General features: G+C 41.0%; 1 protein-coding gene across 2 annotated transcripts; it reads right to left on the bottom strand.

The window, feature by feature from the left end:
- Positions 1-5,485: 5,485 nt before the first annotated feature.
- On the bottom strand, positions 5,486-15,932 carry tmem192 (transmembrane protein 192). 2 transcript variants are annotated; one of them, XM_085355784.1, is made up of 6 exons: positions 15,840-15,932; positions 14,937-15,092; positions 14,583-14,844; positions 14,346-14,468; positions 7,353-7,458; positions 5,486-6,132 (listed from the first exon to the last, which is right to left on the bottom strand). In XM_085355784.1, exons 1-6 carry the CDS (start codon positions 15,867-15,869, stop codon positions 6,018-6,020), a joined length of 792 nt encoding a protein of 263 aa, XP_085211910.1. In that variant the 5' UTR covers positions 15,870-15,932; the 3' UTR covers positions 5,486-6,017. The 2 variants fall into 2 exon arrangements, with proteins under 2 accessions (XP_085211910.1, XP_085211911.1); XM_085355785.1 differs by having other exon boundaries at positions 14,937-15,089.
- Between the last annotated feature and the right edge of the window lie 634 nt (positions 15,933-16,566).

The raw sequence follows: 16,566 nt of genomic DNA, 5'->3' as shown, positions 1-16,566 counted from the left end.
TTGTTTGTTAAACACTTCATACAATGCAAAAATGCACTGCACTGTTTAAGTAACCAAAGATGGCTCTCACGCCACAAAAGAACAAGCTTCACCTGCAGCCCTGCCAGGGTACTGCAGCAGTGTGAGAGCTCGCCCAGTCTGTGTGTGCCTCTCTCACGGAGGTGTGTTCAAGCAGGCTGGGTAATCCTCGTAAACACGAATAATCCCTTTTATAAGGGCAAATTATTACAACACGCTCTGCAGCGAAGACCTGGTGGGAGAATCTGGTATGAATCTTACTCTCTTACTCCAAAGGGCAGGTAGACAGAAAGTGAGGAACACAGAGAGGCAGAGGTCTGGCAGGAGTTAGCAGGCAGTGGATACCAGGTGGCTGTGAATGACAATTGAGACCAAATAAGCATATTCAAATTGGGAAAATAAAAGTTTTTTAAATGACAAAGGCAGCTGATATGCAAAGTGCAGCTCACCACAGAAACAAACTACATACCTCAGCAGAGTGTTTGCAGCAGGATGAATGTGTGTGTTTGTGTGTTGTTGGGGAAGAATCTCTGTCATTTCAAGGAGCATTTTTGCAAACATCATAAAGCAATAAAAGGCAACATTTCAAAATGTGACACCGACAAACAACACTAAAAAACACAAAGACCCTGGCCTTGGCTTTATTCTTGAGAGCTGAAGGAGCTGACGGCCCAGGTGCTCGTTCAGAGACTCTCTGACTGTTTCAAGCCCTGCGGTCCATTAGTGTCCTGCTGCTCCTCTAATCCTCATTCACATGTAACGGCTGACATTTCATCTTAATGTGTTAATTCATTAGCTGGGTGCTGAATGGAGAGACTCAGTCCACAGAGACGGCCGTCAGCAGACACACTAATGAGTCCCCCCCGCGCGCAGCCGGTGACTGCAGAGCTAATGCCAAGTGAAGTGGGTTACCTGCTGCAGGAAACCCCAACGATGGGCTACCCGGATACCCACGCAGGGCTGGATATTTCTTGGAATGTGGCATAATAAAAACAGCGCTTATACAATACAGACTCTTTTTACCAAAACCAAACAAAAGAAGCAAAGCCGAGAGAAATGCTGCTATTGTAAATGAAAAACCTGTCAGCACCACTCTTTGGGCTTTTAAATGTGCAAAGTTCTGCTTTATTTGATTTATGTATTCATTTTTAATTTCACCGTGGATCCATTGTAAAAAAATATATTATTTAATGATTATTTAATCATTTTTGGCATAATAATAATAATAATGTATTTTATCAGTGGGAAAAGCTGTGATGCAGTTAAAAATCCAGACTTTATCCCTTCCCCCTTCCCACTCTAAAAATCCTTGCTGAGGTTCTGCTGCTCCCTCTCATCGGATGACGCCAGAAAAATAAGAATAACTAAACAATCTTTATATAAGTTAGCCACAGAATGCTTTGTTTACTTCTCTGGTTATCCTTGTGCTATAAGATATTTATCAAGTTCACCTGGATATTGTGGGTTGTTTTTTTTAACTGTAATGGTTTATCCATGTGATGAGAGAAACAACCAACTAAAAGCCAACATTACAGAGGCAGGCCTTCATGCTGTCACTCAGAGACAGTACAAGATCTACACAGACAGTTAAGACGTCTTTGGCCATCATTAGTCTGCCGTCCCCTAGATTTCATTCAGAGGACCGCTGCCCCCACCACCTCAACACCCAAAAGCTCCAGATGTATATATGTGTGTGTGTGTGTGTGTGCGCGCGCGCGCGTGTGTGTGTGTGTGTCTTCATCTGTTGGGGGGCAGGAGAGAGCTAGGCGGGATCTGGTTCTTGGAGGACCTGCTATTTCCAGTCACAGCTTCTTAAATCTTTGCTCTAATGTTACAGGTGATAAATCTTCCCTGCCTGCTCACTCCGCTCTCTTTGAAAATATCAGCCACTTGCGCACACAAAATACAGCATGCAGCATGAGTGTGTGTTCAAGGGGCAGTTCAGGGTGCACGGAGGGGGCTTCCTGTCATTTGAATTACCCCTCTACATGTGCCGAAATGTGTGTTTGTGTGTGTGTGTTTGAGGGATAGAGAGTTTGTGTGTGTATGGGGGGGGGGCTGTTGTGGGAACTACCCACCCACCCCCCTCCCTCTAAAAAAGGCTGTATAAAGGAGGAAGGGGGAGAAGCACCTTTGTCACTTCGCTCTCAGACACAGAGACAATCACTCTGGACACACACATTCCTTCAGGGACATAGCGATTATCCTCAGAAGAGATCTACTTGTTCGTACTGGATTCTCCCAGAGGAGGATTTCCTGACTGAAAAGAGAAGAGGGGCAAATCTGAAAGACACTCAGCATCTCCAGTCCGGATTTGAGCTACAGGGACTCTCCGGAATTATTTGTGAAAATTATCATAAGTTTCAGCTCCTGAAACCAGCTGCCACCTAACTATGAGGATATTCAACCTGCTCTACCTTCTCATGCTGCTCGCAGTCATGGCAGCATCGGTCTCCTCTGCCAAGCCAGGTAAGCGTCCTCAGACTTCACCACCCAGAGGTGTCCTTTTAAAGGGGGACGCCTATAAATCTGAACGTTAACGTTAGTAATGTCTGCTAGGTACGATAAAACTTTTTTTTTTTTTAAAGAAAAATAAATACATAAATAAAGCTTTACAACCAGTTACATGGACCAAAACATAGTCCCGGTCAGCAGCGTTCTGAATCACTGCGCACTGACCCTTAAACTCGCATCCATAGCAACAAGCTTGGACTATGTTAGCTATAGTTAACTGTCACTAATAAAACAGATTAGCTTAACCCTATGAGTTAAACAGACTTAAAACTTTTAATAGAAAAGTTTATTTTATTTTTCTGTTTTAACCTAAGCAATGTTAAAAGTGCGCGAGATAATTTGACGGCCAATTATTGACGGGATGTTGGACGTTACTTCTTTATAACAGTGGTGATGCATTCACTGCTTGTTGTGAAAATTGTTGTGAAAAAGTTAAATAGTCAATATTTACAGTTATTATCTCAAAGATTTTCACCCGGTAACTTGAAATTATTTTTCTCAGTTTTGAGTTATTAGGTCAAACTTTTTTTTTGACTATTTGGAAATAAATAAATGAAACTTTTAGTGGTGGAATCAAGCTTCCTCAGCTCAAAGGCTCCAGTCTCATAAACAAATTACAGCTGAGTGACACTGATAATTAAGTGTCGGTATTTATTGATTTCGCATAATGCAGGAAAAGCACTTTTTAAAGCCTCCTTTTAGCCTGACCACAAATAAGTACCCCCCATCTGTAATAAGGAAAAAAAACGTTTTAGTGTTCCTGCCTCGTAGCAGGTGCGCTTTCCCCCGCAAATTCTCGACTTTTTTTGCGGTTATCTTTGCGCAGATGCAAAAAAAAAAAGAAAAGAAAAGAAAAGAAAAAAAGGGGAGGGGGCGGCTGCTGTTAAAGGGGGAGGTTTTGTGCCTCGGGTCGTGATATAGGTTCATGTGCTGATGGCGAGGACACGATGATGAGAGGATAAAAGGAGGAGTGGAGGACAGCGGAGCGCCGCCGGGGTATCCGCAAAGCGGACCGGTGGGCCCTTTGTCCCCGGCTGGAAGGCGCTCCGGAGCGCTTTTGTTAATGACAGTGTTAAAACTTCATGCAAATACCCGTGCTTTATTTACATGACATGGAGTAGCAGTGGCAAGTATAAAGCAGGCTACCTTCAGGGTGGGGTGGGGGGCAGCTTCTTTCAGAGGTACAGGCAGAGAGGGTGGGAGGGGAGTCATAAAGTCATCTGGCGGTTTATCTCTTCCTGGGCTTGGCTGGCAGTCTGGATTTATTAGGGATGTATAAAAATAATCACGTGTTAGGTGAGTGTGTCCCAGCTGTTTGTAAATGGGTTACAATAAAAAAAAAAAAAAGAAACTCTTAAAGTGGTCAGGAGAGGTTATAGAGTTGCAGAAGGTTCAAAATTATATATGCTAGGCATCCACCTGCAGACCGCATGAATGGGCAGCTTTTTGCCTGATAGCAGTCTAATTTAATTAAATATCTGTTTACATCTACAATCAAACCATCTCTTTTACTCCAGATTTCTTGAACCTGAGGAAAAAATACCACAGACACCACTGCCCACACAGACGCTGCCTGCCTCTGCACTCCAGAGTACCCTTCCCTTGAGGTAAGAGACATTCACTCATGCATGTGTTCATATATAGCAGGAGGTTATGAGCCGAGCCTAACAAAAACAGGCTACGTGGCCGGCAGGTTGGCAGTCAGGAAAAGCGTGTGTGTGATTAGTGTTTACGAAGAACAGAGGACATAAATCTCACAAACTGAACTGGGAGGAGGTGAAAGAGGGGACTCAAGGTGACTTTATGTCTAAATGCTGTTTTTATCCATTACAGGTCAGGAGAACTGCAATGGGGAAGACTCGAGGAGAGAAATGTGAATATGGACCGCAGTTTGTGGCAGAAACATCACGGCTGGAGCCCATGAAAGAAGGGGAGATATGGGACTCCACAAAGATGCCACCCACAGACTTTAATGTACATGTATCTGCTTCTGCAGCAAGAATCTGAATATTCATTAAACCATGAAAAGCTACAACAGCTGGGCGACCACAGAGCTGGGCTCGGCCAGTTTTGAGCTCCTTCCAAATGATAAAACGGGAAAATAGCATGAGAGCTTTTAATCAATATCATCAAGTATATTCAATAATCGATTTAAAAAGCTGCGGACCAAAGAGCTGTAAATACCCCTAGTATAGCTACAAATTGTTTATATTGTATGTTCAGATGTTTATTGAATTACTTTTTAATAAAAACAAAACAAGAAAACTGTTTTGATTGTGTTTGTGTTAAAGATGCAATGCACTACATCCAGATTACACTTAACTCTTGACAAAACAGGTTTAAAAAAAAAAAATATATTTTTTACACATATATATATATATATATATATATATATATATATATATATATATATATATATATATATATATATATATATATATATATATATATATATATATATATATATATATATATATATATATATATATATATATGAATGTTAAATGCCCCGTATCAAACGGGGGATCCTGCTACCTGAAGGCCTCCTATTAAATCTGCACTCTCATCTGGAGCCACACGGGAAAGCCCTTGTAAATATTGCGCTCCCTGTGGAGTTACGGATGCCGGAGCATAAAGGAGACACAATGCGGAACAAACACCAAGGCTTCAAATGACAATCTCCACATTTCATTAGTGTAGAGTCCCGTGACTGTTGGGAGTTTTAAGCGAAGAGGGAGAAGGCATTTACTCCAGCTGATGTTGACACTGCTGTGTTTCTATTGTTTCGTGCTCTTGCACCACATCACACAAGATAAACACTCGCCGACAAAAACAAAGCAGTTGCCACATACTTGGATACAGTCTCAACTCTCGCAGTGAAAAGGCTTTAAAAATCACAAGAATATTAAAGATTTATTGAAATCTGATCACAAACGATTCCAGTGACTGAACAAAGAAACACACTCCCCAAATAAACCACCGGCACACACATTTTTAGATACATAAAAAGCACTTACACGTTTTACAGCATGGTTTAACCGCTCTCGTTTAGTTTGATGCTGATAAGTGACAACCTCTCCCTGCTCGGTGAAGATGATCTTTAGAACAATTTCACCGCTCTGTTTCTTTCACAGCAACAAAAAGCGGCAGCACACGTGGGTCACCGGGGGTCGTGGCACAGTGATAACCCCCCCGCCCACCTCTGATCTGTGACCCACGACTTCTCCCCTCTGCCTCTTTAACTGCCCTCCCGCTTTCAGTTCACCTCCTCCTCCATTATCTGTCCATTTCAGGTGAAGATGCCCCACAGAGGAGCCCTCTCACTCAGTCTGTGTGTACAGGTGCATTTGCCCACAGCTTCCCCTTCTTTTAAAGCCTCCAATTGCTTTTTTAAAATTCCTTGTAGAGTTAAATGATCAGGCTCTTTTTCCCCAGAGTGTTGGAGGGTGTCCTCGTCTGGCATCGAGGAAGAGGCCAAACTGTGGTTAGTGCTGTGCGGTGAGGTTGAGCAGCCTCTTGCTCAGTATGGTGTTGTGCTGTTTCAGGTACTCGATCAGATCGGCCTGTTTCTCCACCACCTCCTCCAGATTAGAGCTTCCTCTGTAACAAAAATAAGAGTTTGTAAAAGATCCTCATACAAGAATACCAGCCTTGAGGGTTATCTCAAGTATTTCTCAAACTATGCAGCAATAAAAAAAAAAAAAAAATGTCTACAAAATCTTCAAAAAGAGTGTGAGGGTCCAAAAATGCCGCCATCATCTCCGAGCCGAAGCTCATTTAAAATGGACTGAGGGAAAGTGGAAAGCTGTTCTGTAGTCAGACGAATTGAAATTTGAAAGTCTTTCTGCAGACAACACCAAAGAGCAGAGGGAGCATCCAGCTTGCTTCGGCGCTCAGTTCAAAAGTAAGCATCTTTTGTGTACATTAGTGTCAATGTACATTTGGAAAGCCATCATCAATGCTGAAAGGTATACACGCAGCTTTTGGGGTGACACGTGCTCCCATCCAGGTGACGTCTTACTCGTGAAAGACGTTCCATATTTGAGCAAGACAATGCTAAGCCACACACTGCATCTACTGCTACAGCATGTCTTTGTAGCAGAAGAGTCCAGGTGCTTAACTGGCCTACAGGTCAGATCTTACCCGAATAAAAAAAAAAACATAATATAAAAAAATTAAAATTGGCCAGTCATTAAATGGAAAATAAGACCCAAGACTGAGCAGCTAGGATCCTGTATTAGACGAGAATGAGACAACATTCCTCTCCAGCAGCTCCTCTCCTCAGTGCCCAGATGTTTACAGACTTGTTAAAAGAAGACTGGATGCTACACATGACCCTGTCTCACATGTTTTGGTATCTGATTGTATATACACAGGTTTGGAAGCAACATATGCTACCAGCCAGGGCTTGCTTGTTTCAGTAAGAAATTAAAGTCTGCACATATTAGAGCACCTCACTCACTGAAACATTTAATTCACTATGAAACAAAACAAACAAACAAAAAGATCACAAAGGAAGCCTGTAAAACATGCACCAAGTCTCATGTTGTGCCTCATCAGGCCCACATGACTGCATCTCCAAGCACTAACATCATAAAATTGTACTTTTTACCAAAGTTATTTTGTAATCTTTACCATCTGAATGTGAGGTAAATTGTAAACCGATCACGGGAGATGCTCTTAAACTGATCCCTTTTAAAATGGAAACTCATGCTGCTATGGCTTAAAATCACATTCATTCAATTCATGTGTCTCCACAGAGGAAACTTAAATCTGAGCACAGCGACACTTCTGTGGGTGCCTGAGTGAAACTGCTGTACCTGAATCCCGTCTCAGTCGGTGCGTTGGTGACGCTGTAGGTGTGTGAAAGCTCTTCCTGGCTCACATCTGGTGCAGCGCGCTCTCTGTTGAACCGCATCACTTTAACTGGAAAAGCAAACAAAAAGCTCTTAGCCTCGCAATAAAATCATCAAACCCGAGTTTTAATGCTGCCGACTGCTTGTAAAGGCACACAGACATTATTGAGCAGTGACAGGTTTCTACCCACGATAATCACCTAGGTGAGAAACATGACACTTTTAAAAAAAAATTTAAATTGTTTTTCATCCCTCTGACTCTCCTAAACACATAGAGGCTGTTATATCCTGCAGTTAGTTCTTATGGGCTGCCATATCCTGCACTTAAACCTCTAATTCTCACACCCTAAACATGCACCTTTACTAAGGGGTGGTGCTAGCAGCAAGGTGTGTGTATGGTGGGTCCAATAGTTTACAGTAAGAGAAGCTGCAAACAAAATATGTGCTGGAGGAGTTTTTAGGGTCACAAGGCTACGGTTTGAGTACGTCTGTAAGCCTGTATGGGTGAGGCTGCGATGAAGGCCAAAGGGAGGAGCTGGCCGAGTATTGATAAGACTTGAGCGTCATTAGCCAGAAGAAATTGTCAGGGAGGTTCTAAAGAGCACTATCTTTACTTTGCTACAGTGCAGCATCTCAACATCAACACTCACACACAATCCAAAGAAATGCTACACATTCCTGCATAATGAGGCCCTAAATCTGTGTGTGTGTGCTCACAAGTAAATAAAGCAATAATAAGTAAGTATTTGTGGGAGAGATTCCTACATTCCTCAGAAATGAGGTGGAGGAGAGAAAAGCAAAAGGTATAAAGGCAAAATGTCACGATGAGCCTTTGTTTGATGCAGAAAAATCACAAACTGCTCTGAAATATTTACAATACCAGGAGAGAGAAAAAAAAAATCAACCATTTTCCCAGCTCACAAAAACGCTTTCATATATTAAATTAAAAAAAAAAAAAATTAAAAGAAAAGTTTCATACACGAAAAATGCCTTTCAAAAATATATTTTTTTTAAAAAGCAGATGTATGGACAAATGTCCCTGAAAACTTTGCAGATTTCATTTTACTTTAAATATATTTGAACATTTAGCCGTTTTAACTTACATTAATTAGAACATTTAACAACGCAAATAAATCTAAGGAAAGCATGCACTGCATGCGGCAGGAAAAATCTTATTAACATCATAAAATGATGTATTTACATTTAGTTTTAGCAGACACACTGTCAGCGCTGCAGGCATCTGCTTCAGTAAAATTCCGACTTCAACAGACAGACACAACAGGATGGATGGATTGGGCAGTGTAAAGGAAGTGATACATTTCACATGTTCTTGTTACAGACTCTCACGGCTGGACAGACAGAGCTCAGGCCTGGTCTGCTCGCATCTGAGAAGCCTCAATGACCCATCCAGGAAGGCCCATTTCCAGGTGACAACAGCAAAGCTGCAGAAGTGCTAAGAGCGAATGCGCCCAGCATGGTAGTGCGCCGGAAGTGTCGGTGCGGCGCGGCTTTGCAGACCCCACGTCTACATTGTTGTAGCTATGCACCATCAGCAGGGGGCAGTGTCAAAAATATGTCCCACAACCAGTTATGTGGGCTACTCTTGTTAAAGTTTGTGGTGTTACAACTTCTACCACGAAAAGACAAGCGTTACCACAAGAGTCTTTCTAGTGAAGCAAAGCAAAACAATGAAAACTACTGACTGAAGCCATACTTGATGCTTTTCAACAAAGCTTTGAGATTCTTAATGTTTTTGAAGGACCACATGCAAGTACATCTGCATAACAGCTTTGGTAAAGTTCCCACAATCATCCTCCTCTTAGCCAAAGAGCATCAATGCAGCACCATGACCTAGCCACATAACAGAGAGGAACCAGCAAGAACACACTTTTGAACAGAAAGCATATAGATAACAGAGAGAAGCAGCGGTGAAGTCTTCTAGGTGTAGTATATGCTATGAAAAAACATCAAAGTCGGGCACAGAGTAGCAAAAAGTGGTTAAGAACAGCAGAGCCGAGACCCTGTGGAACTTCAAGTTCCAGACACACGAGCAGCTGCTGACTAACCGGCCAGACACAGCGGTGGCTGACGAGAAGCAGAGGAGGCCAGCTGTGACAGATGTGGTAATCCCAGCTGACAATAACATCAGAAAGAAGGAGCACGAGAAGACGGAGAAGTAGCAGGGCCTGAAGGAACCAGTGGAACAGATGGTGGACAGAGTGGAGGAATTTGGTATATTAGGCTAGGAGAACACACAACAGGTTCAACATCTGAGATGATGAGCAGTGCAGTCCTGGGAACAGCTAAGATACTGCTCTGAATCCTAAAACTCCCAGGCTTCCGGTGTAGCAATCAGTGGGTAGAAAGAAGAACGCCAGTGCTCAGTTTCCAATAACTATAGATCTTTTGCAAGTAGGTCAGCCGAGAGCATGTTTTCCCTTACGAGTAATGTTGTCTAAGAGTCTTTTCTATCAGTAAATAGATAAAGTAAGCCACAGTATTGCAAACAATGAGCACAGGGTAATTTTTCATGCAAACCGACCCACATTTACTATATATAGCGAGGTGTGTTGAATGAGGCGCATTAAAAAGGCACATTAACATTTATCATTTACCTGCAGGGAAAAATATTCCAAGCATTAAACATCGATGATTATTTATCATTCATAAAATGGTGTGAGAGATTAAATATTCACTTGTAGTCTGCACTGACAGGCATCAAACAAATATATTCTAAAATAATAATAATAGTAATAATGATAAAATAATGGAGGACCTCCTGATCAAAAATGTGGTTTGAATCTTTTAAAAGTGATTCAGTCTTGTTTTACTTCTCCCCATCATGCAGTATATGGGGTTGGTGTGTGATCGGGTTATACTGCAGCTATCAGCATCAATGTGTGTGTGTCTCTGTTGTGCCCTGCAGTGCTTACACTAAGTTCTTGGTCAGCCAGAAGAGAGAGATGTAAGGTAGGCCTTTGAAGGCCGGGGCATGGCTTTGATGTGCAAGGAGGTCTATAGAGGAGAGGGTATTCATGTTAAAATGAGAGAGGTCGAAACATACAGAAAACCTTCAAAGACACACACACGAGCACAGACACATACCCACACACGCAATCACAATCAGGCACGCACTTCAAAGACAAGTTGAACGAGGACTTTATGGCTGCAGGCATTACATCTCTCTCTGAGAAAAAGAAGAAAAAGAGTTTGCTTTTTTCATTTTCTTTTTCACGACCTCACTGGTGCCACCTTGACTCTCTCCGATCTGTCAGGGTGCCTGTTTGTGCTCGGTTCGTGCTGTGAGGCATCGTTCTGATTGTGCTATGCCTGACTGCACTGATCTGAGCAGGAATGCAACCGGTGACCAGGGACACCCCCCACCACACACAAACACACTGAAAAACCAGCACTGTAAACACAGGGACAATGTGCATGGGTCTCCCATGGGTGAAGAGGGTGAAGGGGGTGAGGGCTACCCTTTGGCTAGGTTAAATCCTAATGCCTCTAATCTTTTCTCTGTGGCTCTTCGGTATCTTCATCTCACATCTGTGCCCCTCAGCTGCCAAACACAACTTTAATATGGATTTCCTTTCATCACATGATTCTTCAATATCAGCATCCTCTGATTTAGCATCTTTAACAGGAGTTTTCACTCAGAGGGAGGCAGGACTTCACACACACACACACACACACACACACACACACACGGCAAAATACTGTTAACTGCCGATTACGACAATATCGCATCGTGGTATTTTTGAAGACAACAAATTGCAATTCACACAATTGATTAAAAAAACAGATCTTTGTCATATGTTGCTGCGATCTTCACCCTCTGACACTTTGGATAAGCCTCAGTTCCTCTAATCTGGATAAGCAGTTAAAAGAAACGGGTGGATGGATGTAGCGGTTGCGTTTGTTAGGGGTTAAGATGCCAACCATGAGCCACAACGTCTCCAGATCACTAGCACCTGGGGGGGCTTTAGTCACATCTCTCTCATTCATTTCCTGTGGTTCCTCCCCGTTCTTCAACAAAGGCAGAAAAACAAATCTGTATAACCCCGATAACTTGCCAAATGAAACCAGATACCTTTTTAGTGCCTTATTTACTAAAAACAAAACAAACAAAAAATTTCTTTCCTTCTTTAAAACTTCTATTCTTCTCAGACACGTCATGAATGAGTGAACCACATAAGAAGATTTTAAATCAGTGAACTACTTCATAAAATCAAAAAATTAAGAATTGCTTTGGATGCGTCTGCTTTTGATTCCTTTCCCCTGAACTAAAGTTTGACTTCCTGCTACCACACAGTTTAGTTTGATGTGCCTCAAATGGAAAACTGGGAAGAATTTCAAGAATTTCTGGAGATTTATATTAAAATAAGGCGTTAACTTAATTTACAGCTGTGCACGTACGCGGTGTATAGCTTCATCTTATAAAATACTTATGTACAATTAAATGAAGTAAATCTGAGTCTCTGTCCTGTAAAACCATCTGAACACAGCAGTGTCTTCTACTATACCCGGTCCTCCTGTATGAAAACTGATTTGGTTTTAGGCATGCACGGCATCACCTGCTTATTTCACTGCATGTGTGGAAAGCATGCATTTAATGCATTTCATGGCTAGATTATGGTTCTGTGCTTTTTATTTTTTGCCTTTTTAAAAATGCATCACACTGTTTGCAAGTCTGATTCTAAAGGCTGTTTCTACATAAAAAGCAAACTTTTAGCTAACCTGACATTAAAAAAAACAAACAAACAAACAAAAAAACCAGATGATAAAAAATTTTGTAGATTAGTTTGGTTTCACCATCCTAATGAGCAATTAGTTTTATACTACAAAAAGCAGCGTCACAGTGAGGGACCTTTCCGTTAATAGCCGCTGCTTCGAGCCAACAAGCTACCAAAGCTACTTAATCTGAAATGTGTATCACAGGGTTAAATAACAATAGCTAAATTTAACCAGTTTGTTCTTGAGGGTTAAGGCAAAGGAAACGCACACAGTGGACACACAGTGTTCAAAGTCTGCAAACACCGTGCTGAATCTGAAGCAAAGAATCAGCAGATCAGCAGAGAGGAGGAGGGTGGACAGAGAGTTGAATGGTTGATTGTCATGCTGTCGAGTCTGAAAAGGGCAGGGCAGGTATTGTAATGCAAACGCACTAAGACACAGTGTGGGGGTAGTGTGTGTGTAATGTAATCTACAGGGTGTGCCTCTCAATATAAAAAACAGCTGATGTTAGAGCTGCTATCTAATAAGTAATGCTGCAGCACAAAAAACACACTCTTATTATGAACTAGTGATTGAGAACCAACAGTAAAAAAGTGTTATTACATTAAACTCTACAAGCTGTATGGAAGCCAGTGAATGTGGTAGAGATAAAGTCCCAAACGTCTCTGGAGGTCTTATATCAGCTGTTTTTTTTTTTAATCTGAGAAAAAACATCAAAAAAACCAAAACAAAATAAACTGATATTTGGTATTTAGTCAAGAGTTGTTTTCACAATGAAACTCTGGAAAATATCTGGAAAAACCTGGTCTGTGCATTATCTTACATGTGGCAGACACAGGACACCCACTTGCTCGCTCGCGATAGACTCTCTGGACAATTACTTGCTCTATTCCCACAAGGATTCAGTCAAACATTACACAGACTTTACTAGAAAGCAGGCAGGTTAAAGACTGTTTAATGTCTGCCCCGACTGATTAGGGCAAAAAATGTCTTTAAAAAAAATAAAAAAGGTTTAGGGGCTGTAGTGCATGAGTGAAAACAGCTTTCGTTCATTGCCAGGTGACTTTTTAGGAAAGAGAAGAAAATGTCTTTAACAGTTTAAAAAAAAAAAAAAAGGAAAAAAAAGAAAAAAGAAGAATGATTAAGCTAAGCATGGACTTCCTGTTTATTTTTCCATGTGCTGCCTTTTTGCAGCTAATATACAATACGGGATGCTGTGTAATAATAATAATGACGATGATGAATGTAATAACAGAATTCACTGGTATTGTATATCCGTTTTTAATGCAGTGCTGGCTGAGGGCCTGAAGCTCACAGGCATCCAGTAGTGACTTTAAGTCTTGTTCCTTTCTACAGAGAGATTTCCCCAGATTCTTAATGTACTCCAAATGAGATATAGCCATTCAGGGAACATTATTTTTTAAAATTTTCCACAATTTATAGATGCTGTTTTTGTGCAGATCAGTGAAACTCTGCTTTTCCAGTATGCTCATTTTTATACTAAAGTCACTAACCTGTTGCCAGTTAACCTGATTAGTTGAAAATGTTTTTGCAGCTGTTTCATTTTAGCACCACTTACTTTTCCAACCTTTTGCTCTCCCGGTCCCAACTTTTTTGAGACGTGTTGCCGCTGAAGAAATTCAAAGTGAGCTGAGATTTTTTAAGAATATTAAAACATCTCATTTTAAACATTTCATTCATCTTCAGTGTTCTATTGTGAATAAAATATTGGTGTATGAAGTTGAAAATGATTGCATTCTGTCTTTATTCACACACGTCCCAAACCACACCCAGACTTAAGTTTGACCACAACGAGTTTATCTGATCTGTACGTAAAGGAACTTATATTTCAGTTTCTTCTTCATAAAGAATTTTAAAACTGTATATTTTGTCTATACCTACCCTTTTTCAAATGTATATTTGATTTTTAAAATGGTTTATTACTCTACAACTTCAAGGTTAAACTATTTAGATGTGACAGGGAAGGTAGGAAAAAACAAGTACATGTGCAGACTAATTGGTTAGCAACAAGGAGCTCGAGTTTCATCTTTCAAAAAATAATTGTCTTGGTGTTTCAGAATGTAAGCCTGAGTATTTGATGTTAAAGGTCTATATACATTATTTTAGAAACCTTAAATTTGTCTGCAGTCCTACAAAAGGGTCAATCTTAAATCCCCGATTGAGATTCTTTTACTCAACATTAAAATAAGATCACTTTACCTATGTAATACAGCAGGTATGGCAATGTCAACAAGACCTCAAATCCCAGAATACTGAGTAGCACGTAGACGTGTACAGTCTGTGGTAATCTCGCAGCCAGAAGAGTCATAAGCAGAGCGTTTCCTGTTCACACACACAGAAATATAAACACTTACTTATGTTTTAGGATTACTGCCACCTTGTGGATAACACTGCCCATTACAGATTCATTCACTGTATCCTCATGAAAAGTTGTACCTGCAGAGTGTATGATGAACGGCACCTGTTTCAGCCTCTGCATTTGTCTGTAAAACCGCAGGTATCCTCTGCTCCGAGCACGACTGTGGTGGTGATGCACGCAGCCTGTGAACACCAGCACCAGAATCCATAAACACGACTTTGCGAACACGATGACGCTGTCGCCTTGGACTCTCCCCAAAATACTCTTACACACTTCCTCTTGGCCGAATTTTAATACACACAGCACTGCCACGCAGACAGACAACACAACATAAACCACCTGAAAAGAACAGGAGAGTAGAGGATTTGAGACTTACTGGTATTTAATGACTTGGTGAACACTGCGTATGTGCAAATGTGTGCATATCATACATTCAGCAGAGTCAGCAGGATGGCATGGCAGTGTGTTGGCACAGTCTGAAACTCTCTCCTGATGGCAGAGTGGAGGGCATCCGCAGAGATCAGGGGCCCATCCACCAAAGGCTCTTCCTCTATGCTTCGTGTCATATCTGCGGAGGAGCCTGCCTGCTAAAACAAACACATACATGCTTTATGCAACTGCCGCCAGGTCGCTTAAAAGTACCTTAAATTCATTAAGTACGATCAGATCCTTGAGTTTGAGTTGATTTAGCAGCTGTTTACAGGAAGAAGCAGCAAATTTAAACGGTTTTTATCTCAAATTCACTATGGGCTTTTGGGTCTGATAGAAGTAATAAGTGGTGACTGAAAACAATGACTTCCCAAACTTACCCAGAAGCAGGTCTGCAATTAATTTGAGAGCAGACCAAGCAGGTCTGGCTTTAAGGTTTGTGTGCACTTCGAAAATGTATGCAAAACTAACGAGTATTTAAGGCTAGTCAGTCAAGGTTTAGGCACTTAGAAGCGTAAAGACAACTTATGGTGTGCTTACTCCACACCACTTGTGCTGGCTACTAAAAGAAAAAAAGAAGCTAATATAGGGTTTCAGTTCTTAATCTCGGTTCAATATCGGCACTGAAAATAAGGGAAATGAGCACATATTCATGAGTTAAAGAACTCGGTAGAGATATATAGAGCAAACATTTACTAGTTAATTATTTCCAAAACAAACCTGCTGCGGAACAAGAGAAGCAGAGTCGCAGCTAATTCACGTCTCATCGTGTTGTTTTTAGCCGACAGCTTCAACTAGCCAGCTAGCTCACAAGCTAACTTCCGCGTGCAGTTAAACATCAATATAAGGAAACAAGCGCGCTGTTGACGTGGCAATCAATTTAATGTGGATTGAAAGGTACGTACTGCATAAAGCGAGGGTCCCTTTGGGTCCATCTGTCCGGACGTTCAGCGTTTTTAAAATAACAACAACAAACTACATTGGCTTACAATTTATTTGCCAGATAGGTCAGGTGAATATTAGTAAACTTCCGGTCCTTCCTTTTTTGGCGCCGTTTTCTGGCTACTTGCTCAATAGTTCCGTTTTTTTTTAAATTTTAAAACCGAAAAATAATTACATCAAAACGACTTCAGATTGCGGTAAAGCCAAAACCGGACCGGATATGAAAAAAAGTTTACTGGTGTAAAAACCAGTTAGTTTTTTAAAGGCTCATTGAAAAGAGTTTTAAGCCTCAAACAAACTCATCCATCTACGAGGTGAACTATGAACAAAAAACTTGTGATCTGAATTTCTAAAGTGGGAAATGAAAAAAAGGCGAAGGTTTTAAGGGTGAAGAAATGACTCATCCTTCACACTACACTACTCATAATGTACTACAAAACCCGGATTACAATGCCAAGAGCTTACGTAGTGCTGTCTCAGAACATTTTATATATATTTTGTTATTTTTGTTTGTTTCTGTGTGTGTAATAAAATATAATACGACCTTCCTGAAACATTTGAACATTTCCATGGTAACAGCGAACAGCACCAATCAGAGACCTCGCTGGAATTTAGGCTTCTGGGTAAAGTAGTTTTCCCGCGATATCGAAAAACAAAACTGTTATTTGCTAAAATAACGCTGAGATCGCA

The sequence above is a fragment of the Diplotaxodon limnothrissa genome, linkage group LG6 (genome assembly GCF_057381915.1).
Source record: "Diplotaxodon limnothrissa isolate DT_005_m linkage group LG6, D_limnothrissa_male_GT1.1, whole genome shotgun sequence".
NCBI classification, from domain to species: Eukaryota; Metazoa; Chordata; class Actinopteri; order Cichliformes; family Cichlidae; genus Diplotaxodon; species Diplotaxodon limnothrissa.
This window is presented reverse-complemented; position numbering and strand designations above follow the sequence as displayed.